The 27,895-nt window shown below is 49.2% G+C and overlaps 3 protein-coding genes across 10 annotated transcripts in view; 2 read left to right on the top strand and 1 right to left on the bottom strand.

Annotated features, from left to right (window-relative positions):
* BMP2K (BMP2 inducible kinase) overlaps positions 1–5,273 on the top strand; it is a 50,292-nt gene extending 45,019 nt beyond the window's left edge. For all 4 annotated transcript variants that reach the window (XM_042026980.1, XM_042026983.1, XM_042026981.1 and 1 more), the window contains one exon: positions 23–5,273. In XM_042026980.1, the coding sequence (XP_041882914.1) occupies positions 23–1,434 (1,412 nt within the window). In that variant the 3' untranslated portion in view covers positions 1,435–5,273. The remainder of the gene's footprint in view (positions 1–22) is intronic.
* Positions 5,274–5,901: 628 nt separating this feature from the next.
* PAQR3 (progestin and adipoQ receptor family member 3) lies at positions 5,902–12,694 on the bottom strand. 2 transcript variants are annotated; one of them, XM_042026990.1, is made up of 7 exons: positions 12,428–12,694; positions 12,177–12,339; positions 10,969–11,124; positions 10,058–10,255; positions 8,554–8,644; positions 8,098–8,246; positions 5,902–7,666 (listed from the first exon to the last, which is right to left on the bottom strand). In XM_042026990.1, exons 1-6 carry the CDS (start codon positions 12,610–12,612, stop codon positions 8,104–8,106), a joined length of 936 nt encoding a protein of 311 aa, XP_041882924.1. In that variant the 5' UTR covers positions 12,613–12,694; the 3' UTR covers positions 5,902–7,666; positions 8,098–8,103. The 2 variants fall into 2 exon arrangements, with proteins under 2 accessions (XP_041882924.1, XP_041882925.1); XM_042026991.1 differs by lacking the exon at positions 8,098–8,246.
* Positions 12,695–12,725: 31 nt separating this feature from the next.
* LOC121664023 (collagen alpha-1(I) chain-like) overlaps positions 12,726–27,895 on the top strand; it is a 225,722-nt gene continuing 210,552 nt past the window's right edge. For 3 of the 4 annotated variants that reach the window (XM_042026987.1, XM_042026986.1, XM_042026989.1), the window contains exons 1-2: positions 12,726–13,781; positions 24,750–24,864. In XM_042026987.1, coding sequence (XP_041882921.1) covers positions 12,789–13,781; positions 24,750–24,854 — 1,098 coding nt within the window. In that variant the 5' untranslated portion in view covers positions 12,726–12,788 and the 3' untranslated portion in view covers positions 24,855–24,864. Of the gene's footprint in view, positions 13,782–19,296; positions 21,881–24,749; positions 24,865–27,895 lie in introns of those variants that run through there. The other variant, XR_006015845.1, reaches the window with a different exon arrangement.

A 27,895-nucleotide genomic window follows, 5' to 3' on the forward strand; every position in this document is an offset into this window, starting at 1 on the left:
GCTTTTTTCTTTGGACCTGCAGGTTCCTCTGGAAAACAAGTGGATAACTCAGCCAGCAATCCAGGAAATATCTTAGGGACCCCAACAAAGGCTGGAAAACTGAGCCATGCATTTAGAGATCCCCGGCCAGGGAGGAAAAGTGCAGAGGCACACGTGACAAAAGGTGGTGAGGAGTCAGAGAGTGATTTTGAATCTGATCCTCCTTCTCCCAAGAGCAGTGAGGAAGAAGAAGAACAGGAGGATGAAGAAGTCTTGCATGGAGAGAACGGAGACTTCAATGATGACAATGATACAGAACCGGAGAATTTAGGCCACCGACCTCTCCTCATGGATTCTGAGGAAGAGGTGGAGGAAGAGGAGGAGGAAAAACAGAGCTCTGATTCTGATTGTGACCGTACCAAGCAAAAATGTGTGGAAGGGCTCCTGAGCACTCGGTTCAGAGATGGTGTGGGCAGTGGTGAAATCACAGAGCCCAGTTCAGTGCCTATGTCCCTGCCTGAGGTGCCAAGCACTCTGATCAACCCTGGCCAAGAATTTGATGTGTTTGGAGCTGTGCCCTTTTTCACTCTGCAGCCTCAGGCAAGAGAGAAGATGGAGAAAGATGTTTCTTCTCAGGGCCAAGAGCAGGATGACTTTGATGTTTTCACAAAGGCTCCCTTCAGCAAAAAGGTGCCCCAGCAAGATGGGCAGGGGTCGGGGATGGAGCCTCTGCTCTCCCCCACCTCTCCACGGAGCGTGGATATCTTTGGCTGCACCCCGTTTCAGCCGTCCCTTCTCCCCAAGTCTGCTGGGAGCAGAGAGGACCTGTTTGGGCTGGTTCCGTTTGAGGAGATCACAGGGAGCCAGCAGCAGCAGCAGCAGAAGGTGAAGCAGCAGCGGAACCTGCAGAAGCTGTCTTCCCGCCAGAGGCGCATGAAGCAGGAGGTGTCCAAGAACAATGGGAAGCGCCATCACGGCACCCCCACCACCACAAAGAAGGGGCTGAAACCCAGCTACCGCACCCCAGAGCGCGCCCGCCGGCACAGGAAGGCCGGCCGCAGGGACTCCCAGAGCAGCAATGAGTTCCTGACCATCTCGGACTCCAAGGAGAACATCAGTGTGGCCTTGACTGACAGCAAGGATCGAGCCAACCCTCTGCAGGCGGATGAGACTCTGCTGGATCCTTTCGGAGCCAAACCCTTCCACCCGCCAGACCTGATGCGCCATGCCCAGCACCAGGGCTTTGGGGACAGCTGCGGGGACCATGGCACCATGGCTGGCAGGCCAAGGCAGAGCTCCTTTCACGGGGCCGTTCACGGTGGGGACGGGCTGAAAACAGATGACTTTGGTGCGGTGCCCTTCACAGAGCTGGTCGTGCAGAGTACACAGAGCCAACCACAGCAGGCGCTGGAGTTAGATCCCTTTGGAGCAGCTCCGTTTCCTTCCAAACAGTAAAGGCTTCCAATGGGTTCCCCCCACTCCACCTCTCCAAGTCCCTTAATAAAGGTTTAGTGGAGTAATTTATGTGGTTGAAATGCCAGGGCCCTGGGTTGTACAGCTTGTTCAGGTTGAGGAGGCAGTGGCCTGCGTGCACGATCGGATTGCAAATGATGGCTAATTCTGATTGGGATCTTTTTGAGAAAAAGAGAAACAAAGCAGGAGCATTGTTTTCTTAGGGCAGATGGCTCCCAGAATGAAACAAGGAATTGGATATGAGTCCCTGTCACTGACTTGGGGCCCTGGGACATACTGTCATTCTGCACTGTGGTGTTGCCTTTCCATCCCTCTGCCCTGTGCCCATGTGGAGCGGAAGAGGCAGGGAGCACATGGGAAATGTTTTTCATATGTACAGGGGGCTAATGAACTGTGGTGCTTCTTTGTGTCTCAGCAGACCTAAGAAACAAGACATACTAAAATCCAGATTATATGCTGGAAATAGTCAAGTCTTTGCTTCCTAGGTGAAAACTACCTTTATTAATCATAAAAATAAAGCAACCACATCCTCATGGGGCTGTGGCCTAGAATTCCAGAGCACAGCTATGGCTTGGGACCTTGCAGACTTCTATGCAGCTGCAGAGATGAAAGGCAGATGGTTTTTTTGGTGTGCCTAAATGGTCATTTTTTAATTATTATTTTTTTTAATAGTAAGTGCCATTAATGTAAAATAGCAAACTGGAAACGTAGAGTCAAAACTAAAGAAGTAGATAATTTACTGATCTGTGAGAAGCCTGAATGTAGGGGTGAGCCAGCAGGTACATGGCTGGAATTGCAGCACTTGGGAGACTCCTCAGCACACTGGAAGAGGAGTTGTCCTTGGGCACATATGGAGTGTTTCAGATGACTTGGAGAGTTCACTGTGAGGTGCAGCCATTGGATTGATTTGATTACGAAGTGGGATTTGTGTCTGTTTTCATCTTGGATTTTATTTTCAAGAAAATGTGTGTTCTCTCAAACATGGGGGTTTTTTTTAGCACAGTAGTTTTATGAAATGACTGTAACCTAATGCTCTTTTAAGGTTTGCTAAATGCACTGAGCTTTGGATGAGCTTCCTGCCCCAGCTGTGTTCCAGCAGGAGCTGGTGGCTGCCGGACCACTGAGCTGCTTTTCACCCCACGGAGCCTTACGGGCAGGAGCCTTATGGGTCCCCTCTGCCCAGGACCTCGGAGGCGTGAGGGACCCCAGGAGGTGCCTCAGGTGATGGGAGGAGGTGTGAACACTGCTGAGCACAAGAGTTTCCTTCCTGTGGTGTGGAAGTTGGTGCTGTGCGTAGGTGGGACAGCTCCGCTGCCTCGCAGCTTGTCCTGAGCCACGGACACTGTCTGCAGAGCCCACGCCCCTCAGGACAGCCCAGCCCGTCTGCCTGGGTTCCACAGCCATCTTCACGAGGACACGGAAGGAGGTGGTTCCTCGGCTTGTCTCACCTTTCTGTCCTGCTCCAGTGGAGGCTGAGGAGTAGGTAGCTGGGTGTTCGTATGTGGAGGACATCACTGTTTGTGGCCGGGTGTCCTCATGTCCCCCCCATCACAGGTGAAGTGAAATATTCAGGGTTGTGAGCTTTTTTTCCCCCAAAGCTTCCTGCTGGATATACAGGAGATCTGTGATCCTGAGATCTCTTAGGGGGGGATTTGATCCCTTACAATATTCACTGAAAACACATTGAAAACAAATCACATGACTCCTTTGGTGACGGTCAGTTGGATAAAATGCCGACTAGGATGTATGTGAGATTGCTTCCCTTAGCCCTGGAATCCGAAAGTTGCTCATAGCCATCTGTACACCATCTGTACAACCTTCATCTTGCTCAGTTTCATTTCTCACAGGGTGTAAGTGGAATATTCCAGCTGTGCCTGCTTCAGTGTGCCTTTTCAAGGCTTAGAAGTTAAGCCCTTAGGAGATGGAGTAGAAATGTTTCAATACAGGACTTTCCAGGCTTTATTACTGCTCTTCTCACGTGTTTGGTGCCAAAGGCTGCAAGAAGCACTTGCCAATTTTTGTAGCATTTCTGACACTCAGGTTAACTGTCTTTTTCCTTTTTTCCCCCCCCTCTGTGCATGCTTATGAGCTGCCTTTTCAGTGTCCTTCAGAGCTGTTACCTGCCTGAAGAGCTCTTGGAACAGAGTGAGATGACAAATGGAGCAGTGGGGTGGACACAAAATGAGAGTAAAACCATGGTCCTAAATGTGGCTGGTCCTTGCCAAAGCCTTGCCTTCCCAGTGGGAAAGCAGCGGGAAGGGTTAACGATGCGCATGGCACTGGGGCTTGGCTCCAGGGCCCAGGAAGAGAGGTGGGGGCTGTTGGACACACAGGGAGGAGGCCGGGCATCAGCAGATCCAGTGTGGGCAGAAGTGATCAGGTAAATTAAAAATAGAAGGAAATGCGTTCATGTGTTGTTGGTTTACCCCCAGACTCCAGGCTGAGAAGTGCTGCAGGGGGTTTTGGCAGAGGGTCTGCACGCGCTTGTATTGCAGCACAGCAAAGCTGAAGGGAGAGATGAGGCAAAGGCAAACAGCAGACCCCAGTGGCTCTAGAGCTGGCATAACATCTCTGGTGGATGACTTAGGGCCTGTGATACTTGCCTCCTAATGGCCTTAACAAACCTGGTTCTTCATACTCAAGATACCAAACAGGTTTTTGCTTAAATGTAACGTTTTTGTCTCTAGAGCTAGTTATTTTATCCTTTCTCATGGTCGATATGAGATTGGTGCACCCTGCTAAGCTGACTTTGCCTGGTATATGTAGTTTATGCACAACTAAACCCAAGTTTGGGGTTATTTTCAGCCACTATCCACTATTCAAAGGAGGTGAAAGATGTGACTATCTGGGAATGGGATATCCTTCGCCTTTGTTCAGGGTGTGCGGTGTGCAACGTGACCTTCGCTGGAATCAGGAAAGCCCTTGCTGCAGTAGGCAGGCATGTACGTGCTGCCTGTGGCAGGAAGAGGGCAAGGTAAGGGGTTGACACTTCCCTTCCAGGCAAAAACCGCAGTGGATTTTTACAGCTTGTCCTTCTGCGTGCTGAGGGACTGGAGCACAGGCCTTCTAGGATCAGCTGCTGGAGAGACCGTCTGTCCCAAGGTACTAAGAAGCCCCTAGTGGTTGTGGTCATTGAAAGAAAAACCAGGTAGTTTTGTTTGTCTGCGGACTCAAAGGGCCCTGAGGTGTATACTTAATATAATTAATGCTTTGGCTGCCCTCTGTGTGGCAGGGGGCTCTGTGAGCACCAGCGTTGGAGGAAAAAGTTTCTAATCATTCTGGGTGTCCCAGTTAGTAAAACCAAGTACTGTGAAAATAAGTTGATATATTTGCTACTGTGAGAATAAGAGTTTATCTGGAGTTTTTTATACTATATAGTGTATTTTTATATATGAGAAATATATATAAAATATACACATGCTCGCACACATCACGTACCCCTTGGAGTTGCTGTGGTTTTGGTAACCCAGCAGCCACAATCATGTTTGTGACTTGAGTGAATATGAGTTAAGCACCAAGGGTGGCTGCTGTGTTACTGTTCCACAGTGCTTATTTTGAAAGGAAATCAAGAAGAGTGTGTGTATGGCTAAAGTTGTGACTGAGGCATCACCTAGTACTAAAGAGCATAAAAACGATTTTAAAATTGCTGGCATTCAGCTTTTAAGTGCACTTTCCTGAACTACACTTCCACTTCTTGTTAGACTTTGAGTTTTAAAGCTGTTTTGTGTACTACTAAAGCGAGAACTTTTAACTTCTTTTGTGAAGCTGATGTATGTCACAAAATCCTTGGAGTTGTTAAATAAAAGAACCTGGTAACAGTGCCTTTGCAGGTCTCTTCAGCACTGCATTGTGAAGTATTCATGTGTAGGCTTTGATGTACTCGTTATAAGCTGCTGCTGCTGCTGAATGATTTTGTGGCTGTAAGCACCTGTGTCTCTCTTAAAAGTGTTTTAAATAGTTATATTTGCTGCCCAGTCATCTTGCTTTGTCCAACTGGTTAAAAATCTGTGGATCATGTGTTATTTTGAATTCCTTCGGCTCAGTGTTACTCCTTAAACCCTTCCTTCAGGAAGGTCCTGTGCGGTTCCCAATGCCACTGCTGTGGACTGAGCTCTGCACTTCTGGACAGAACTGTACTGTGGTTTGAGCCCCTTCCTGCAGTTGTTTACTGGAGCAGGTTTTTTGAACGCTCCTTGTATTGATTTTACTCTTGGGTGAGCTGAGGTAAGAATGGAAATGGTCAAGAACAGAAAAAGCAGCAGCAGGACTGTTAATAAAGAATAGTGGTAGTAGGCTGCAAAGCCGAGTTCATCAGCAAATTCAACTAGAGATGCTACCCCAAAATTCCCCGTCTGTGTAACCCACAGGATGTGGCACAAGTTCCGTGGCTGAGCCATTCACATCTGTGGTTTTGCTGCATGAGATGCAGGAATGATGTTACTCCAAGGAAACAGTCAATGAACTGGAATTTATTTATAGGTTCAGTCTGTACACCAAAGACCATCATGCAGCTTGATAAATTGTGTCAAGTAAAAATGCACAGCTTGGCAATCAGTTTCCTTACCTGGTGAAAACTGTTGGAGTAGTTAAGAGTTTCCATTAAAAAAATACATTAGCCAACGCTAAAGTCAGTACTATTTCAGAGCACAGACACATTCTTCGAGTATTGCTGTACACATAACACTGGAAACAGACTTCTATACTTGCAAGTTCCTTGTCAGGCGTCAGTAGTAGTAATTAGTGCACTTGAAACTTGCTTGGCTGTCAAGTTAAAAGAAAATCATTAAAAATTCAGTGTTTACACTGAAAGGCTTAAAGCTCCGGGAGCTGAATCGTTAACACAGAGTCAGTTTTGTCAATACTTGTTTCTGGAGTTAAAAAAACCAAAACAACAAAAAGCACCAAAACCAGCCTCTCCATGCCTTCTCCATGCCCAAGGAGTCCAGGTGCCTGTCCACAAGCTTCCACCACCACTCCCCATGTCCTTGGCACACCCTGACCGGAGAATGAGCCCTACTCCCCTGCCTTAGCCCTGGGACAGGCAGCTTTGGGGGACTAACAGAGCCTGCCTGCCCTCAGGAAGTCACTGCACAAAGCCAGCCTCTCCCAGTGGAGTATGGGGAAGCCCCTTCCACAGGGACAAAGCCACTTAGGATTAATCCTAACAGCATCATTGCCTCTAACCTCAAAGTCCAAAGGACTTCAGTGCTGTTTGGAAGACTGGCACCCCTGGAGCTTAACTGTGCTGAGCTACAGCTACCCAATAACTAGGGTATTTCATGGCTCCCTGGTGTTAATTTTATAAGAGATGGTTCCACAACACATCCTGAAACTCCAGACAGCCTTTTCACTGTGGCAGGATTGTGGCAGCAAGTCCTTTTGGATAGCGGTGTCTACGAGCGCAGTATCACCTTGTGCACATGGAAAGGCCAAAGGTCAGGAATTGCATCCGAGCAGGTTCACTGATTGTGAAACAGCAACAAACATGGACACGCAGGCTTAGTGCTACTCCTGGAATATTTCGGAATACTGATTCCAGATTACTGAAGGGATCTAGAGAAATTTCTTCAAGCAATGGCACTACCCCCCTTGGGGGAAGATCTGCAATGAAGATCTAGGTGTGCTGGCTATCATGTGATCTTAGCTCCCAGGGAACGGAAAAGAGCTTGTCCAGAGCAGGGCACAAATCCACTGCATTCCAGTTCATATGTTCCTGTGCCAACGCTGAAGCATAAGCACATCTTCCAGGCAAAGGCTAACGGATGCACAGCCCACGGGGCTGTGGTTCGGATCCAGGACCGGGTCCCACAGTTCTCACAATTTTACAGGCACGCTGTCAGGAGTGTTCTCCTAAGTGTGCACACCACCTGAAAACTTGAAGTCCGGGCCTGAGCACCCTTGGCTTGAGCCGTTCATGTCTGCCACGCAACAAAACATCTTGCTGGGATCTGCATGCCAAGGTAGCTCAGCCTCCTGCTGTCCTGCTCCAGGAAGATCTGTTTGGTACTTGACTGTAGAGCAGGAAGTGGCTGAGAAAGAAATGCCCCTCAGATCCCCGGCAGTGCTGTTGGGTTTACCAAAGCTTGCAGTTACACTTTGTCCCAGCAAGGGGTAACAGTCCAGGAGTCAGGAAAGGAACTGCCTCAGTACTTGACAGCACAGCTCATCACATGAGGTCCAGACCCTCAGAGTCACAAATCCTCTTGTGCTGCCTCTGAAACAGAGCAGGGAAAGGAGGTAAATCACTATGCACATGTAATTAGCAACTCATCTGATTTCCACAACATCCACATCAATGCTAAGCAGACTGAAAACCTGACAAAAGCCTGAGGGAAAGGCTACTTAGGGCCAAGTACTAATGATGGTTTGAGATTATTAATATTGTGACACTGAGCTGGAAGTGGTCTGGCAGGGCTTAGCCCAGCCTGCTCTAAAACTGCTCAAGGAGCCAGCAGCTCCACAGAGCTTCAGCCAGTGCAGCAGCACAGGTGGGCGGAGTGCCTGGCATCACATCCCTGCTTTTTCTTTACAGCAAGCATTGCACCAGTCAGCACCCACTCGGGGGCAGCGACCTGAGGTTCAGGCCACGATTCCTGAAGCTTGTGGTTAGAGTATCCTATTCCCCGAGGGTGGTAATGGCCGTACCTTGGCTCACAAGTCCGCGCCGTACTCGGGGCAGGGCTTGCTGTGTCGGTACTGCATGATGTACACCGTGGACTGGTGCCACCAGTACAGCATCACCACTGCCAGGATGTGCCACACTTGGTGGCTCGAGCCGAGGTAGTTCAGCTGGCCTGCGGGGGAGAACAGGGGCAGGGAGTTCAGCTGTAAAATGCAGCCCCAGTGCATGCGGTGCAATCAGCAATCAGCCTCCTGCAGAGCTCCACGCTACCCTGCCCTTGAGGGGTGACGGGGAAAGTTCTTTAACGAACTCGATGGAAGTTGTCTGCCTCTTCCCACTGTTTTACTCTGTATGGGAACACCGCATGGGGAGCATGCTCAGTCGCCTCTCTCCTAGGAAGTTCAGGACCCACAGCAAGAACTGTGACACTGCAGGAAGCTTAACTGCAGAAAAAAATCAGCCAGAAGAGAATTTCCTACCTGGGAAGTATCTTTCTGGAACTTTGGAAATATAGAAGAGAAAAGCTACAGCAGCGATGAAGTACATGACAACTACCCGCGGAGCAAACTCCTGCAAAAGAAAAGGAAGCTCTCCTATTCTGTTAGAAGGCAAAACCAGAAAAAAATGTCCCTAAAGATAAAAAAGGAAAAGGCACGACAGCACTGCATTTTCCTTCCCTGCCTGTGTCAGCTGTGCATACATCCAACGGGGACGCAAATGCCAAACTCCGGGAAAGCCTGAGTGGGCAGAAACGTCTTGTATTCCAGCCTCTCTGCCTTCTACACACAAACTACTCAGTTCAGCCTACAGCAGACATGGCATCTGTCCGTGAAAGGACGCCTGCCATTCCCCTGACCCTACACAGAACAGCCAGGGTGACGGACACTGCACTGCATATCCCACTTAAGCTGGGATTGCAGCTGCTGCACCAAAGCCCGCAGGACTGCTCACACTGGGTGGTCAGTAACCAGCAACTCAGTCACCAGGTGGATTTTGTTAGCAGCATGTTTCGTTACCAAAAGTGGGCCATTTTTCTGAAGTATGGAAATAAAATGTGTACCATAGACACCATCCTGCTATCCTAGGGGAAGCCAAATGGGGAATTGTTGGGGCACAACTGCTACTGATAGGATTTTTAGAGGGCCATTGTGAAATGTCCTGTATAAAGGCCACATACATTTCCAAATGGTGCTCTGCCACATTCCACCGCAGTTCTGGACTAGGCTGAACCCTCACCCCAGGGGACAGCCTTCCATCCAGGCCAGCCCTGGCGTGTGCAGTTTGTGCTCACTGCGAAAAGGAAACATTTTCTTCAGCACCATCAGGTGTCCCTGGGTAACTGCAGCAATTTCACGGGGGTTCATACTGGGGCACACTGGACTGCCTTTGGCTGTACTGGGCTGCTGCTTGCACAGCATAATTCCAAGTCGTGAAACAAACAGGAAAACAGTAACATGAAAGAGCTGTTAGAGGAGGATTGCGTAGGAGACAGAGGGCTGAGCAGATAAATGCTGATTTCTGCTGCCAACCTAGGGAACAGAAGAGGAAACAAATAATCGTCCCATCATCCCAGTGTCTCCTGGTTGTCCTCTGGAGCTGTGGGGGTGGCCAGCCCCGAGCACTCATGCAGCCTGACTGGCTCCTTCCTGCTCCACAGCCACCTCAGCACCTGGCGCCCTGCCCTGCGGTCTGCCCGCACAGGTTGCTCTGTGTGCAGGCACAGGCACACCTGGATCCAGCTTTCCTTCTCACTGTGCAACTTTAGGGCCACACAGCAGAATGAAGCTTCCCAAGCTGTCAACCCCCTCTCAACACATTTCTCAGTGTTCCCATGTGGATCACATTGACCAAAAGCATTCTGTCCTTAAAAGGAATTTTAACTCTTCCTGCTTCCCCATTGTTTCCCCAAGTGTAAGAAGACTCAAGGAAGACAGCAAGTGAAAAGCAAAAGGGAATCTTACTGACTTTTTTTTTTTTTTTTACCTGTACAATGGATGCACCAACGCCGCCATTAAGCCAAACCCAGTGGATGGTGGGAATGATTCCATACCCAGACACGGAACAGAAAATGATGGAGCGCAGCCTGTGCCACTGCTGTGTGAGGTAACTGGGGTGGATCTGAGCAAAAAACACTGCCAGGATCATGGCCAGCACAGTGATCAAATACACCTGGCGCCAGTACTGAGGGCAAAAAGAAACAAAGGCAAGGTTGTGGGTTTGTTATCACAGGCAAAAGTCAGCTCTGGGCAGGAAATTTCAGTGACTGAGCACAGCGATACCTCAAACCTGTCCCTGCTGCAAGCACCAGCCGTGGGTCTGAGTGCAGGGCCCTGTGTTTGTCAGCTGGCACTCAGGGGAAGGGACTCTGTTGCTCAGGGGCACCTGGCACCACAGCCTTCATTCCAAGCACTTCCTGCACCAGATGCTTTCAGTGCACCTGTGCCTCGCCAGCCCAGCTCAGGTCCTGGACAGCCATATCCACAGCAGGCCTTGGAAGGGAACTCATTTACTCATCCTCTATTAGATGGAGAGAAAATAAGCAGCTACCTCGTGGGCAATGCTGTTTGAATAAAGTACCTGTGATGGGACACATCCCATGATCAGCATCAGGCACCGGATACTGGTAGGACCTGTAAAGTTTCCCTGCCTTGAGAGGAATTTGAATATTTTCTTGAGGCTTGTGCGATCAACAGTTGGAAACGAAAACCTGCATTTGCCTGTCTCTTCAGCCAGCACAGTTCTGCCAGGGTCAGAGGGACGTGTTCCACTTCCCATCCCTGTCTCCCCACTCCTGTTCTGTTTGGACACCTGCACTGAACCCCCTTCCTGCAGCATGGAAACTACAGTGAGACCACAGGAACTAAACCCTGCAAGGACATGTGCTCCTGACTCACATTACTGCAGTAGAAGGCATAGAACACGCCTGACACATAGCAGCCCAGGATCCCGATGGAAATTCCCGCATAATCCAGTGCCATCCAGCGCCGGCTGGTCTTCTCCGAGCGGTGACAGCAGAACAGGTGATATCCTACTGAGCAAAGCATACAGACCTACACAGAGGGCCAGAGGAGGAGGATTAATTCCTTGAAAAGGAGCAGGGAGCACAGCAAGCTTCAGCTCTGCAGCTGGAGCAGGCGCCTGGCCCGTGACGTGTTGTGCAGTGCACCTTGGTGCAGGCACTTGTGATCCCTGCCAGCCAGCCATAAAGCTTCTCTGGCAGGGAGAGGAGGAGCAGGACACTGCAAACCATGATAACCAGTTGCACAAGTAAGAAAAGTGGGCTTGTGAGGCTGAGTGAGCTGACAGTGCTCCAGGGACACACATCTGCACCAGTACAGGGGGATGATGAATTCCGCTGGGCCAAACTGCCACAGGCAGAGCCCAAAGCCCAAATCTGCCCTGACTGCCCAGCACCCACTGTGTGCCTTTACTGAGGGAACACACAGAAATTTAACTCTTATGCACAGGCTGCTTGTTTGCTCCTAGGCCGGCTTAAAATCTTTTCCCTGAGAAATGTTTGGTTCTCTGTGACCTTCTGCAAGAGCAGGGAGGAGCACTAGAGCAGTACTTTCCCAGCCAGCAAGGGAGTTTTCCCCACTTGGGGCTGTACAGATGCATCCTGTACCCCGCAGAGAACACAAATGGTGCCTTTGGCTTTCTGTGCTCTTGCAAGGACAGTGTACTTCACAGGAGCTGCAGTGGCCCATCGGCGACACACCTGAAGTCTGCTGTGGAAACAGATTCATCTGACAAGTAAGAAGTCACCAGCCCTCCTGCCCTTCCCGACCATCAGGCCACGGCTGATCTCTGTGCTCCGTTGCTTGGCCCTTTCCAGCAGGACCTGGTGCCGTCTGGAGCCACGTCAGGGCCCCCTCAAGCTGCGGAAGCTCTGAGACACGGCCTGGACAAAGCACTTGTTTACCACTGACTCTCTCCTGTGCCAGCTGTGCTCGGTTTTCCCCAGCTTATTCCAGGTGAAATCCGACGCCACCACAGCGGCTTCTACCTCGAAGAGCGATGCCACTCAAACCGCGCTGTCCCCGGAGTGACCCGAGCCCGCACAGCGGGAGGGGCTCGACACTGCCCTGGAGCCGGCGCCTACCTGGAAGCAGAAGAGGCAGACGGAGCAGATGACGAAGTCCTCGCGGGAGGCGCCGGCCGCCGGCAGCACGGCCGTCAGGTCGTAGATGCCCAGCGTGAAGAAGAGCAGGAAGCCGAGCAGGTGGCTCCAGATGTTGACGGTCTCGTTGGAGAGGATGAAGAGGCTGAGGGAGAGGGAGGGAGACACAGGGCGGGGCAGGCGGTGAGCGGCGGCGGGGGCAGGGGAGGCCCGGGCCCTCGGGGCGCGCTCACCTCTTGATGCAGAGGCGGGAGGGCAGGTAGGCGCGGTATCCATCGGTGATGTAGGGGTTGTCCTTCAGGAACACCGGGATCTGCTCGTACGTGTAGAGCCGGATGCCGCGGGGCACCAGCACCGGCCAGTACTGGTAGCTGCCCAGCTCGATGTAGTGCGCGCTGCGCAGCAGCTTCTGGTGCATCCTGCTCGCCGCCGCATCGGACCGCCCCAAGCCGCCCTCACGGGCCAGGGGCCGGGATCGGGATCGGGATCGGGATCGGGATCGGGATTGGGAGCGGGATCGGGATTGGGATTGGGACCGGCACCGGCAGCGGCGCCAGGAACGGCCGTGATGATGTCACCGCGTGGCGCCCACCAATGGCGTCACCGCGCGGCTCCGCCTCGTGCTGTGCCTCCAATGATCGCGAGGGGGCGCCCGAGAGCCTCCGCCGGGCCCCCTTCACAGCCCCGCAGCGCCGGCGGCTCCTCTCTGGCTTCCCGGACCTGTCCGGGCGCTTTGCGCTCCTCAGATCTCCAGGACTCCTCAGAGGTCTCAGAGGCGCCGGAACCCCCCGGGTGCCTCGGACTCCCGGGACCCCTCAGAGCCCTCAGACCTGCCGGAACCCCCCAGGGCCCCTCAGAGCTCTCAGACCCCTCGGGACCTCTCAGACTTCCCGGACCCCTCAGGGCTCCTTGGACTCTTCAGACCTCCACGAACCCTCAGAGCCCTCAGACCTGCCAGCATCCCTCGGGACGCCTCAGACTCCCGGGACCCCTCAGAGCCCTCAGACCTCTGGGACCCCTCAGACGTGCAGGGACCGCCCAGGACCCGGCAGAGCCCTCAGACCCGCCGGGATCCCCCGAGGTGCCTCAGACTCCTCAGGCATCCAGGACTCCTCAGAGTCCCTCAGACCTTTGGGACCCCGCTCCCCCTCCCCCCGCCCCGCTCTCCCGGGCCCGTCAGAGCCCTCAGACCTCGAACCCCTGAGGTGCCTTGGACTCCTCAGACCGCTGGAGTGCCTCAGACCTCTCAGATTTCCAGGATCCCTCCGATCTGCCAGGACCCCTCAAAGCCCTCAGACCTGTGAGGACCCCCCAGGGCGTCTCAGACTCCTGGGGCCCCTCAGAGCTCTGAGACCCTCACGACCCTGGGGCCCCTCAGTCCCTCCAGGATCCCTCAGACTTCCAGGACTCCCTGAGGTACCGTGGACTCCTCAGACTCCTGGGGTGCCTCAGACTCAGACCTTCCAGGGCCCTCCAGGACTCCTCAGAACCTCTGAACTCACGGGGACCTCCTGGGGCCCCCCTGGACCCTTCAGCCCCCCAAAACAACAGAGACGTGCCTTTGAGCCACTCAGCCGTTCCTCTCAGGTAGGCCCGAGGCTGCAAACCTTAGTGAGAGAGGCCAGGAACACACTGGTCAGGTTGAACAACACCGAGGGCTGTCATTCCCAGCGGGAATGGCAATTGTGTTGTGCAAGAGCAACGTCTGGTTAAGTGAGATCATGATTACAAGTATTTTGGGGGTTTCCCAGGGTACTCTGCGAAGTACCAAAAAAGTCTTAGTAACGAGGAAGACTCTTCCAAAGGTTTGCATTGCCTCAGTAAGAAAAGCTGTAGGTAGTTTACCAGCTGCTTTTAATGGTTTTTTTGCTAATTAAAAAAAAAAAAAAAAAAAAAAAAAAGGTGGGGGAAAAGCAGTAATTCCCTAGGTATAATAAGACTTTTGGTTTCAAAGTTGTGTGGAGAAGGCCTCTACAAAGGTCTTTGATTTCATTAAACCAAACAGTGTGAGGAGTGTGTGGAGTTTTCCCATGGGAGAGGTATGTAATATGGAGTAAAAGATGGGGATGATGGGAGTTTAAAATCCACACTGACAGTCAAGGCCAGGTGTTCAACAGAACCAGCTGTGCTGTGTCACCCCCAGATTTGTGTTACGCTGTTTGGTTCCCCATATTAAGCTGGATTTGGTCAGCAGCAGCTCTCGAATATTTGTACCAATCACTGAGATTTCAGTGTCAGTGTCCTGAGAGCGCTGTTGTTCCTGCCCCTGCAGACCTGCTGGCAGCTCCTCCTCCCTCCTGCGCGGCTGCTCTGCGCGCTGGGCACCTTTTCCCCCTCACGTAACCCTAGGACCTTGGAGTTTCCCAGAGGAATCCTGTTCACAATTATATTTGAGCAGGCTTAGCTTTAACATACTTGCCTGTGTCTCAACTTCCCGGGATGTATTTGGAGCCTGACCCAGAGTGGTTCATTCCCGTTTTACTTTGTTTCTGTTTTCTTTTGCATACTGCTTCTCTGGTTCAGGATTTTCCCTTCGCCTAAGCTTGCTACTAATGAAATTAATAACACCAATTTAGGAAAGAAACATAGAGAAAACACATTCTGTGGGGAGATCCTCAGCTGTAGCTGTTGTGAGAGAGAGCCCCTGATATCAGTGAGCTGTGGGAAAACTGTGTGCACTCCTGCCAGCTCCCGCTGACAGATCCAGAGATTTCTTGTTTGCTCCAGTGTCAAACCACTTTCATCAAGCCAAATGGTGATCAGAAAGTTGCTACCAAGTTAAAAACCTTAATTAATTTTAATTGTCCATTGTCTCATTAGCTTACTGAGAGCATCGTACCTGGAAAAAGCACTTTGGTTCTAAGCCCGGTGCAATTCCGATGAACTCCCAAGTGCTTCAAGGGGTTCAGTCAGAAGAAATCAGCGCTGACAGCACTTTTTTTTTTTTAAAGAAGCTTTAATTGGCTGTTAAGTTAGAGCTTTGAAGCTTTGATAGGAGGAGTGTTATAGGTTAAATTAATAGGGAAGATTGAGAAACAATTAGGGCAGCTTTAAATTAATTACTTACACTATTTATTTTGAGCGTATTGAACAGTTGTGTTGTATGTGTAAGGGATTGAAATTAGCCATCGGTGCAAGGTAGCTTTGACCTAAATTGACCTTCCTGAGTAAGTAAGTAGCTTGCCCTCATTCCTACACTGGGTCCCGAATTTTACTGACAGGTAAGATTAATTGGGAGAAAAGATGAATACGCTTGAGAGGTTCCGTACTTTTCTGTTGGGACTGGAGTCAGCTGTGCAGATAGAGGTAGGGAAGGCTTTCAGAGAGGGTGTTCGCCCTCCCTGCCTGCTGAGGAGCACATTCAGAGCAGGTAGTTCAGGGGGCAGCTGCAGGTTGTGCCCAGGGTGGAGTATTGGCCGACGCCTCCGGCAAGGAACCGTGACCTGACCCTGTGCCTCACCAAGGGCTCGGGGCTCTGCGGCTCTGGGCGGGTGACGAGGCACGCCGAGACACAGCAAGAGCCGATGGCTCAGCAGGAAGCTCCCAGACTGGGGGCTCAGCCTGGGAGGTTACAAACGCCCGGGAATCCTTTGTCCCGGGACCTTCCCGAGGCACCTGCTCAAGCTGCTACTGTGTGTCTGCACCACGTTTAAATTACTTAGGGAACAAGCGGTTCCCTAAGTGACTCTGCCATTAGAGCCGAGCTGGTAAGGAAACCTGGTCGGACTGTGTGAGATCCAACAGGATCTTTTTGTGCCCTGCTCCATTTATGCTCTGGTTTTCCAGTGAGCAGCCGGGGGAAGAACAATGATCCCAACCAAATATCTTAAATGTTGATGGCAGAATGTAAGCAAACCCCAAAGTGGTTCAATTTTAAAACTGAAAGGCTGGAAATATTCGCGGTGCTGATTTTTGAGGCACTGAAACTGTTTCTTCCGCTCCTGCTTTCCCTGTCTGTAGGCGGCCCCTCCCGGCCGTGCTGCGGGGCGGGAGGAGGTCGGTGACAGGAGGACCCGGGGCAGGCGGGGGTCGGGGCATCCTCCCCGTCATGCCCAGCTCTCCCTGCAGGTGTCAGCCTTGCTCCGCGCTACCGCCCGTCCTGCCGCCGCACCCGGGCCTGCCTCCCGCCAGCTGCCTCGGTAGCCTCGTCCTCATTCCATAGGACTCGGGGCTCGACCCGGCGGGGCCGCGCCTTGCAGACCCCTAGCAGTGCGCATCGCGGCGGTGCTGGTGTTCCTAAAATTGCCGTGGCTCCCAGTTTGATCCTCCGCTGAAGTGCCCGGCAAAATGCCTCCTCCCGAGTTTTGTTCGGGGGCTTCTCACCTTACAAGTAAGGAAATGCGAGGTGCTCTGGGACTTCTTTTTCCACTGTTGGAATCCGCTGCTCTGGGAGAATTCAGCTTGCTCTGAATTTTCCAGAAAAGACAGATTAGTGCCCAGGAATTAAGTCTTTTATCAGGCTGCCTTAGTTAGGAAAACGCATCTGGGAATGTTGGCGCAAGGCACTGCATATCTTCCTTTGCATTGTGCCTACAGCGGTTTTGGTGGATAGCTCAGGGTTTCTTTGCCTGTGATAAACACAGTTGTGTTTTCCCTGGGGACAGGAAGCAGGAGAGATATATTGGAATCCTGTGTGCAGCAATTTGGCAAAACTTGTGGATGAAGTATAGGCACTGTTTTATGGCCACGGAGACCATGTAGCTGTTTGTGTGCATGGAGTGTCCGCGTGCACCAGGCCATGTGTGACATCAGGAGGGGAGATATTAAAGCCCCTTGCCATGTACAAGATAGGAATCCTGTCTCCAGTTCTTGGAAGTAGCCATGGTAGCTGTGCAATGGATTCCTGGATGTTGGTATGCAGTGGAGTCACATATAAGAAACTAAGATTTGTAGCCTTGTGGGAGTCAAAGAGGCTTTGAAAGAGAGAGAGTGTGTGTGTGTGTGCAAGAATAAAAATCTCAGGACACCCCTGATCCGCCAATTCCCTTCATGAGAGAGCACTAGGAATGCAAGTACTTTGTGTTTGATAATGACTTTAATACCAAGAAAGCTTGGTTTCAAGGTCCTCTTCCCTGAAGGTCTTCTCTCCTCCCACTGTCCCCACTAGCAGTTTTGTGGCCAAGTTCCCCGTGGTTTCCTGCAGCTCCTTAGTTTAGCACTGAGCAGCTTCCAGGAGTGCCCCAGACAGACCTGCTGACATCTGCGTGGGGACTCGGCTCTCTTCCCTCTCCCCATGGAGAGATGCCATGTGATGTGTGCACTGAAGCGACTTGGTTTGGTAGGGCTCTTCTTTCCCTTTTTTTTTTTTTTCGTTTTTTTTTGGGGGGGGGGGGGGGCACGTTTTTGTTTTTTGATTCAATCCCTTTGGCTTTCCTCTCCAGCTTCTGAATCTCAGCATCTGTCAGTGGCGCGATAAATTCTCTTTGGTGATAAGAGAACAGCTGCCAATAGCAAGAGCAGGGATGGCACTTGGGTGTTTTCCTGCTGTGTGAGCCCTTGCAGTCAGCAGAACCGCCCTGTGCACACAATGGAGAAGGCACCTCTCCTGCCCAGCCCACTGTTCTGCTCCCAATTTAGCAACATCTTTTCCCTCCGCGTTAAGCAGATACACACGAACAATTGTGCAGCATAATAGAGTCCTGAACTGAAAGAACTGGAAGTAATTCACAAATCACTTTTTTCTGGATACATTCTGAAAGTGGAAGCGGTCTGGGGCCAATAAAGGAATTTTTTTGAGAACTGCAGGGATTTTCAGGGAAAGAGAGAAGCCGCTTTTGGAAAGATTCTTAATCATGTGGGGTGGTGTTTCCTAGCACAACAGTCTGCTTGCAGTGAAATTGGTAGAGGAAAAAAGTCCTTTCTGTGGAGTTCGGGTGTTTTGTTTTTCATATTTAAAGGTCTCTCTCACTCCTGCCTGCCTATAAAATTTTATCACAACTGGAATTCATGCCACAACAGAAGGCACTTCGTGACCAATTATTTTGACTAGAGAGGTTTTGCTTCTCTAGTTGGGGTAAGTTTAGTTGTATTTACAATGAGGGTAAAATTCCAGGCATTGTGGACAGCTTTGGTCCATAAGGTAATTTTGGAGAAGTATGTGGGTTTGGGAATTTGCTAAAGAAACAACCAGACCGTTCCTCTGGAAGTCTGAGGCTCCCCTCACCTGGTTGGAGTCTGACAGCAAATTTACCAAAGGGGATTGTGTTTGTAAGGCACTTAAAAGTCAAACCAGCCTTTCTGTAAAGTCATCCTGTGGGTTTTGCTGTAAAGCCTCACTGGTGCTGACGGATATCTCCAGGTATTTGAATGTCGTTGTAAGCAGGGCCACAGACGCACGTTCTCATTTGGTTCTGATGAGGAGTCCTATGCTGAAATCAACTGACCTTTTCCAAAATTCCTTCCAAACTTTTACTGTGCTTTTTAATCTGATATATGAAGCGCTGCTTTAATCCAAACAAGGCCTGGGTACTGGCATTTGGGATCATCTCACTGCACTTCCTTTTGGCTTGTTTTTTCATCATCTGCCAAGATGAACACATGCAAATCATGTTTTTTTCCTGTCTGTGTTGCTAAATGCCACAATCTCTGCTAAGTAGCAGTGGTGTGGTTTGAGAATTGGCAATATCAAAATGAAGGTTTGCCTTGCCTCCCAAAATGCTCCAGAAAGATCCAGGAAACGGGGAGGAAATGATTGTCCTGTTCAGCTCTCTGCACTGTGGATATTGTCGCCTGCCTGCCAGATTGGGGTTTTCCCCTTGCTACTTAGTTTGTCTTGAGATAGGTTTTTCTCAGTTGTTTTGATTACTAAAATTGCAATTCCGTGATCTTCTGAAGATACACACGTTATCTTCCCTCTCTTATCCTCATTCTCTGTCTAGCTTCATTAAGTCATGGAGACTTACAAGTGCCAAGGAGGAGGCCGTGTATTACGAAGTACTGGGATGCCGGTGAAGAACCAAGTACAGTGTAACAACTCCTGCAACTACTTTTAATCCCTTATTTCGTGATGTCTTGTGTTTGTCTACTTTTCATGCTAGTAGATGCCCCAGTCCCATCTCCATGGGGGCCTGGGCGACCTGGAATGCTCCTTTTCAGCTATTACCTGGACTAAAAATTCTCGGCAGACAAGAGAGGGAAGGAAATTTGGAACCTGCTTTCCTACCTAATTTTTTCCCTTTTTTCATCAAATTATTTGACCATTTCATCTATTAATTCCACATATTTAAGCTAATGGGTTGGTTTTTTTACGTTGTCAAACATTAAGCAGGGTCCACAGAAGATTATTTCCCAGTCTTAGAAGCATCTGTTGGAATTTTCCTCTGTTGTCCAGTCGCATCCTCCTTGCCATTCCCTTTCACAAACCATGCTGTATACTGTATCTCATCAGTCATACAAAACTCACCAGCATGTCCCACAAATGGCTGCAGAGCACTTGGATTTGACCAGTCTTGAGAATTCTGTTCTGCTTCTGCTCCTCCTTTCTCTGCGACCTTGGAATGACAGTAACCTGGTGTTCTGGGAAAAACGAGGCAGTGATTGAACTCCCTGTCTGTGCTGTGTACATTGAGCCGTGAGGAGTTAGAATTCTGCTACTCTTGCCCAAAGCCCATCTTGATTCTGTTTCCTGTTTTCCTACAGTCTGCTAAGCTGATGGATGCCTTCTGACGGTGTTCTGCTGTTGGAGTGACTGCTGGAATGAAAGCTTTGTGCTCCGCAGAAGACACAGTGCTGGAGCCGCGGTTGTGTCAGCCTGTGCTGTGTCACTGGGAAGTGATCGTACCAACATGTGAAGTGTGCTCTTCCCCCACTGAGATCTGATTCCCGCCGACGTGCTGAATGGCAGGAGTGACTCCTGAAAGCCTGCAGATGATCTGTGCTGCTGGGGAGGGGTTTGGAGCGGGAATCCAAGAGCAGCGTGGGGATGTGGAGCTGTTCGCAGCTCCCTTGCCTGTCCTAGGGCCACGTGTCATGGAGAGCCATCGGGCTTGGCTACTCTGGGTATTCCTGGCAAGCTGGGACTTTTTTCGGCAGCCTTGCAAGGAGTTGAATGGCTGCAGATGCTTCCTCCTGACTGGAGCTGGGAGTTTGAAGGGCAGCTGAATTTGCTAATGTTGGTGCTTTGATGCAGAGTGTGAGAAATGGTGATGAGGCATGAGGCAGAACAGCTTGCTCGATTGCTGCTGGAGTGACTCCGCCGTGCTGACAGTAGTTAAAAACATGGCTTTGGTGCATAGGCTTAGTTAATATATAGAACTTGGAAGGCAGCTCAGAACAGCTATGGGCAATGGCCATGGGCTCTCTCTCTGTCTCTTTTAATAGAGTCACTTCCCTGCCCAGAACTGCACTTTAATTTTCAGTCTCTTTAGGGTCATTAGAGAAGACTGACATTTTGGGAACATTTGTACAGTACAAGTATGAATAACGGTATCCATACTTTGTCCTGCAAGGGGATGTGCAGTGAGGTCAGGGTTATTTTCCTGGTTGTTAGCAGTGGTGACATTTTTGTTTCAAGTACAAAACATGGTGTTCTTTTTGCTGGAGAGTTAGTCCAAAGCAAAGGCTCAGCTGGGGTCAACTAGAACCAGGACATACTGGATGGGCTGTGCTTTCTTGGAACAGCGGGACGTGATTGGGTTAACTTCCCAGAGGAACCTCTCCTGCAGTAGAAAAGTGACTTTAACAGCTGTAGCTCTCTGCTTGGCCCTCTCTTCTGCACAGCAAGTAGGAAGAACAAGTAACTCTGCCACCTGTGAGAAGTCTGGCTGGCACAAAGACCACACTGAACATGGCTGACACCTCACATCCGAGGACCTGCCATCCTGCTTGCGTTCAGGCAGCCTGATCTGCCCTCGTCCTCACCTCCTTGGCTATCCAGAAACGGTGTCAGTGGTTCGGGAAGAGAGAACTCTTAGTTCCTACCTGGCCTCGTTGGTCGTGATGCTGCAGGAAGCAAAATCCCAACAGAAGCATGTCCTGCAGGCAGCTGGGAAGGGCTGTGGTGTTCCTCAGGTCATGGAGAGACCTGCCACTGCCAGCCAGAATGAGAGGGAGCTGCAGGATGGGCAGAGACAACCCAGGAGAACAGATGACCTTGACTGCACATCCATCTCTCCGTATCCAAGTCCTTTCAACTTTGTCAGAGCTTTTCAGATAATTTTCTCAATTAACGATTGATGTGCCAGCTGTTTCTAAGGTGGGCTCAGATGGTGAACTTGGTCACTCACGTTGGCGATCGGTCCCTCCGTGGGTGATCCCACTGACTTCAGCGGGAGTGCTCGCTGCGGAGGGAGATTCACCCAGGACAAGGGGGATCCTTCCTGTGCAGGTGGGGGATCGGTCGAAGAGACAGCAATCTTGGGTTTTTTGTTTAGCCTCAAAGTATTCATCCTTGTGTTCTCCAGGTTAAGACATGCATCAGCTAATGGAAGTGGATGCCAAATGCCCCTGGAGTTGCTGAAAGAATATTTATCAACATTTCTCTCTTCACCACATTGCATTTAAAAAAAACCCCAAAACAAAAAACCACAAAAAAAACCCAACAAAAAACCTGCAGCCTCATTATTATTTCAGTGTAACTTGTGCCATGAGGAGATCAAGCAAGCATGTCAGTGTGACTGTCAGCGTGAAGAGACCAACTGTGGCTCTGTGTGTGAGCGAGTTCTGGGCACGCTATGTCAGGGGCACTGGTGAGTTTCTTTCAGGTTGCTGGAATGCTTTTTTGGGGGTTTTTGTTTGAGGGGTTTTTTGTTTGTTTGTTTGTTTGTGGGTTTTTTGATGGACTAGTAAGTTATTAGGATGTGGACTTGTCAAACAGGCTTGCCAGGTTTTCAGCAGTCATCCCAAGTGGACTGCCTAAAAAAGGGCTGGCACTGCATCACATGGAAGGACGGATGATATGTCATATATTTTTAATGGGCAAAATGTTTTAATAAACATTCTCCCTCCTAAAATACTGGATTTTAAAATAGGTTTTAGCCTTGAGCCATGTAGCTACCCAGCTGTGAATTTTATAAGGCAACAATCTCCACACCATTAGATGTTATGACTGATATGCCAGTGATGGCAACAGTAAGTATTTCCACACATTAAGAAAGTTTCCAGTAGCACTTAAAGGAAGTATGGCTCTACTTGGAAGATTTTCTCAGCTCAAACTTAAAGCAATTTAATAAAATTATGAAGTCAGCCATGTACTGTCTTCTAGTGAGCTGCAAGTTCTGTGTATTGAAGCCGTGCTGATTGCTGTGCCCGACAGCTTTGATCACATCGCCTGATGCTTTTGAACATCAACATTACTTTTCTTCTCCTGTGATTTCTGCATCCTTAGCTACTCAAAATCCAGCTGGAAGGTTGCACAATGGGGCATATGAGACCCCAGCATGATCTACCACAGTTATCTTGGTTCGTAGGAAAGGCCTGCCTGGGCTGTTTGATTTTTTTTTTTTCTGGGTTGCAGCAGTTATCTTGTTTTATTTAGAAGTGTTTGGGACCAAGTCTCAAGTTGAAAGGTGATCCAGTGATCCCTGTTTGGGCAACCCAAGTCCCTCCTGTACAGTGACTTCTGTGCAGTGATCAGTAAATCACGTAGCCTGCTGGAGATCTTAAACCTACTAGCAAGTCAAACACTGTCCCTCTTGAAAATGTCACACCTCTCATCCACTGCAGAGAGTGAAATCTGAATGTTTGTGTGTGTGTGAAAGAGAGAGCAGATAGACGTGAACTTCTGCTCTTTGTTGTTCTTTCTTGCCTCCTCTGTGAGCTGTGATCCTTTACTTACACGTGGGATAGGAGAGTTTATGAAGTTGAAAACAAGTGTTGTAGTTTACGGGCTCTTTGCAGTTTGGGGTGGGATAAAGCAGATGTGGGTTTTGTGATTATTTTTAATTTACATTCAGCACTGGGGCATTTATTTACTTTACAGAAAATCCCCTTTTTTCAAACCAAAGGTATTGGTTAAAATTCCAGTAGTCATTCAGAAATTCTGCACAAAGTCATTCTTTTAATAGTTTACAATTAGTTTCAAGCTGTAGAAGGTGACAGCAGGCTTTTTGTCATGCTCCTGTTGGACAGGAATAGAAGCACAAACATGGCTTGAAAAATCTGACAAGAACTGATACAAGGGTGGTGTTAATCCTTTGCAGCCTGCACGGTTCCATCCCGCACTGGTGCTGCCAGCTCTCTGGTGAGCTGGTAGAGCTGTAGTGAACAGTCCAATGGCTCAGCTGTGTCCTGTCAGGTTTTTTTCTTCTGGTGTCACTAAAAGGTACTCACATTTCTAGCAATGCAGGAAGGAACTTTTCATGGCTGCTCACGTGGTGATTTGTTTTACCAGCAAATAGGGATTCCGTATCATTAGACTTTTCAGATTTGGTATGTCTCTGGTTTTGGCAGTTGAACCAGAAGACCCTTGAAGAGAAGTTAGAAAATTGTTTGTGCAGTTTCACATCTTTTTTGCACTTAGATAGATGGTGGCCTTCCTTTCACAGAGGAATGACTTGCTCTTACTCCGCAGTTTTGGCATTATCTATTGGTGATGGCCAGGGAGAAGAGAACCCGGAGGTCCTGGGTGCTGGCTGCTGTAAGGGTAAATGACAGACACCAAGCAGCCTCTGTCCCACTGGGCTTTTCAGTCCAGAAGATCCATCACAACAAAGGAATTAAAATACCGCAGACAAAGTCACTGTACCAGGTTCCCACTCAGGAGACTGTTGGGTTCACCTGGAGGTCTTGTGGTGCTCCTAGCAAAGGAGTGAAAATAACTTCGCCTGATGCTGTGGTATAGGGTAGGGCTTTGGAAAGGCACGTCCAGATGTGCCTTTTGGTGTCCATTTCTGTTTCAGGTAATTCCTGTTTCTCATACTTTGGAGCAAGTGACAGCACATCCCCAGCTCTGAAGTTCCTGTGGTGCCTAAAACTCTCCCAGGGATTTGTGCAGCCTTATCACCTGCACTCCTGAGCAAGCTTAGGGATCTGCAGGATGGGGTTTGGTATTGAGCAGGATAAAGCCTTCCTGCAGGTTATCTCTTGTGATGGGATCTTGTTTCCTGACACTAGCCAAGTGTCACTCACTCCGATACCACTCCTCTCCCTGTTCCTCCTGTGATGTCTGTAAGGAGCAGTTAGTTAAATGGCAAATAAATCTGATTCCTGTTAGATGAAAAATCAAGTCAGGTAAGTTGCTGCTTGTTTTGCTTTGACTGCCGTGTCTATTAGGCAGTGATTTCTGGCACCTTCTCCTTGCTGCTGTCACCCCTCATAAACTCCATTCCCAGGGGCCTGACAAACTTGTGTGGCACTGGAGAGCAGCGTGGCTTACCTGCCATGGGAGGGTATTCCTGCCCCAGCTGCCCGGCCTTCCCCCTGGAGCTTGGGGCTGGGGGAGAGCCGCAGAGCTGGATGCTCTGCTCTGGCATTGCAGGGAGGGCCACAGCAGGTGGTGGGGAGCAGGGGCCTGTGGTGGGGAGGAGAGGCTCTGCCCTGTTAGTGCCCAGCCCAGGGTGGAGGTGGAGCGGGAAGAGGCAGCACAGTGATCTCATTCCATGTTTCTCTATGTGCCAGGTGTTCCTGCGGGCTGAGAAGAGCCCTTTGGTCATGAGGATGGGGCAGAGGGACCCCGTGTGCATGGTGTCATCAGCAAGGATCTCCTCCTCCCCAGCACGCTGAGAAGGGACAGGTAATTTGCTTCCTCCTGGGGGGAAGAGGAGCTGTGGCAGGCCCTCCGTTCCAGGCCGTGTGACGGCACGTGGACCCCCAATCTCCAGGTGCCCCCGGAAGCGCCGCTGCGATAGCGGGAGGGCAGCGCCGCACGTGCGGCACAGCGCTGGCATGGCCTGCGCGGGGCTCTGGTTAAGTCTTGAAAGACTTTGTGGGTTATGACATTCCCCTAAATGTGCTGAGCTTTCTTTAACCTTTCATAAAACATTGTGATCTTTATGGACTGTATCATATTGTGCAGTAATGTGCTTTATTGTCCACAGAATAAGCTTTTCTTAAAGATAATTGGAAAGCTGGAAATGGCTGCTATCGGCTGATTTTTTTTTTAATACATTATTTCTGAAATGGGCCTGGTGTAATAATGACCCTATCTGTTCAAGATTTAAGATTTGTCTTGGCAGAGAAAATTGATCCATTTCACCTTTGTCTAATGGAAATTTTTATCTGGGATTATCTGTTTATGTAAATGAATGTTCCTCTGAAAAGAGAACTTGAGGGGGCTGTAAATCTCAGTGACACTTTAGTTTCATGGGGGGAAAATTGGAAAGGATTCTAGTATTTATCTGACTGAAATTGGTTATAAAAACAAAATTATCTTCATGTACCTGCTGCATCTGATGTTTCCTGGAATTTCATTACCTTTTTGAATAATGCAGCATCACACTATATACAGGATTCACTGTGATTAGCCCCGAAATTGTTGGGGGGGGGGGGGGGCCAGCACTGTAATTATCAGGAAAAGGCAGCATGTTTGGGGCAGTGGGATTCTGATTCCTGCCCTAATGGGTACCAATTAGCACAGTCACATTACTCAGAGGCTCTGAGGAGAGCAGGGGATATATACCACATGACTGTTTTTCCTTACAAGCTATGTGGGGCTTTTTTAAACTGAGGAGTGAACCTAATTACAGAGGAAAATGTCGTCGGGTAATCAGCTTTTGTTTACAGTTTGCAGAACAGGACTGTGAATGTAGCATTTAAACTAATATTTTAAACATCATCTTTAAAAGCAGTTTTGCCATTAAAGAGACAGCCTAGGTTTTTTTTGCCAAGTTTCCTCTTGAGCTCTAGATGACACATCCTGGCCAGGCTAGATCGTGGCTGGCATTGCCATGCCAAACACAACGTTTGGCTTGTGCCTGCTAACTGCACAAATGTTTGTCTAAGATTGCTGCTGAAAATACTGCTGGCACTCTGTGGGCGCTGACCAGGAATGGAGAGCTGGGGTGATGGATCTATTGCTGTATTTAAAGAGCTGCTATGCAAGAAGATGCAACTTTTGGGATTACTTTAGAATTAACCAAGATGAAAACGCCATGTGTTTTCACATGAGGCAAGGCTACTTTGTACACGTCTGATCCTTGCCATCTGTGGCAAACCAAAAAGGATTTTGTAGGTATAACAACATGATAGTGTCCTTTGTCCATGCCCAGAGGGAGCATACACACCCAGAAGAATACACACTGGACGTGAACATGCATTTAACAGGTGAAACTTCTGGTTGCTATTGCTTAGCATGAAATACCTGCTCATCTGGAGCAGAGGAAAAGTGGTTTGCATCTGGGAGCCATCAAAGAATGCACTTCAAGGTACAAAACAACGCCCCGTATTTGTACATCTAACTAAGCAGCCTAATTTTCAAGCATCTTTCAAAGCTTCTGGTTGCTCAGAGCTTTTTGAAATCACCCCCCTGGCCTAGCTGCCCAAGTGGAGGATAGGAGACTGATTTGGGAGGTGGATCATCCGAGTGTTCCTGGGCTGACTGCAATGGGAATTAGGCCTAAAGCTCTAATGAGGAGGGGATTTCCCTTCTGCAGTTAAAAATCACGGCTCTAACTGATGCTCTGCAGAGGTGCACCAAGACTTCTTCAGCCTAACCCAACAGTTAGCACTAAAAATATTTTTTAAAAGCTACTGAAAACAGAAAATCAGCACTTAACCATGGCTTTCTCTCTATCTATCTTCCATGTCTTAATGTTGCTCAATTCATTTCCATAAAACTTCAGGCAGCAACATTCCCTGCCCAAGTTCTTTACTTTTGTGACTTTCTGCTCCACATTTCAGGCAGTCATTTCAGTTGGAAAGATACATTATTACCAGCTCATTAAATCCAAAATAAATGAAGTGGAAAATTACAGAACTCCATGGATTACAGTGCACCCAACTCAAAATAGAAGTGTGTGATTAAAAACAAAATGGTCTGCATTTAAAAAATGGATTAATAGTTTTGGGCCCAGCTGGCAAAATATCACATGAAATGTGTTTTCAGACTAGGAGTAATGTAAAATAAATGTCACTAATGATGCTCAAGGTGGGCCTCTACAAGCACAGGACTTTGCAATACACAGGCTCAAGGGGAAAAAAAAGGAAAAAAAAAAGAAATAGATATGTTTGTAGTGTAATGCACTGAAATACAGGAGAGGCTCTTGAACAATGTAGGGGGGAGGAGGACAAGGCTTTGCTTTGCCTCAGCTGAAGTGTAAAAGCACTTGTAATTCTTGCAGAACTGGAGCATGGTTATGCTCTGCGGCCTTGCTTGTTTGCTTTGAAGGTAACAGTGATGATAACCATGAAAAATAACCACTATTACACTCCTAAGCAAAAGAATAGCAACAAATACATTCCTAGACAAAAGCCCCGAGGCTTGAGAACAGTTTGGTTGGCAGCACCAACAGCCCAGCATTAGGTAGCATTGTACAGGTAAATTACCTCTTCCTTGCAGCACAGGCAGCTTGAAAGAGGCAGATTGAAAGAGGTGAGTGTATATATGAACATTTGTGTCTTTAGTCTCTGCTGTTTAGCTCATTTCCTGTGGTCTGGGTGCAGTTTCACTAGAGGTTAAGAGAAATGAGACTGAAAGATGGTGAAACAGGTGTTTTTTGTCTCATGCCGCTATTTAGTAGTGAAGTAGAAAATGAAAAGTTAGGAATGAGGCAATGTGAGAAAAGACACACTTGCAACACAAGTAAAAGTGGATTTCCTCGTGGCAT

The sequence above is a fragment of the Corvus kubaryi genome, unplaced genomic scaffold, assembly GCF_017639235.1.
Source record: "Corvus kubaryi isolate FWS band 111438036 unplaced genomic scaffold, C.kubaryi_AGA036_p1.0 37292, whole genome shotgun sequence".
Taxonomy (NCBI): domain Eukaryota; kingdom Metazoa; phylum Chordata; class Aves; order Passeriformes; family Corvidae; genus Corvus; species Corvus kubaryi.

Bases quoted from the DNA above. Each gene is read 5' to 3' on its own strand.
- PAQR3 (XM_042026990.1), bottom strand. From the start codon at position 12,612: ATGCACCAGAAGCTGCTGCGCAGCGCGCACTACATCGAGCTGGGCAGC. The intron at 11,125-12,176 runs GTAGGCGCCGGC...CCCTCTGTGTAG, and splicing joins TCTGCCTCTTCTGCTTCCAG to GTCTGTATGCTTTGCTCAGT. The intron at 10,256-10,968 runs GTGAGTCAGGAG...TTTTGCCCTCAG, and splicing joins ATGCCTTCTACTGCAGTAAT to TACTGGCGCCAGGTGTATTT.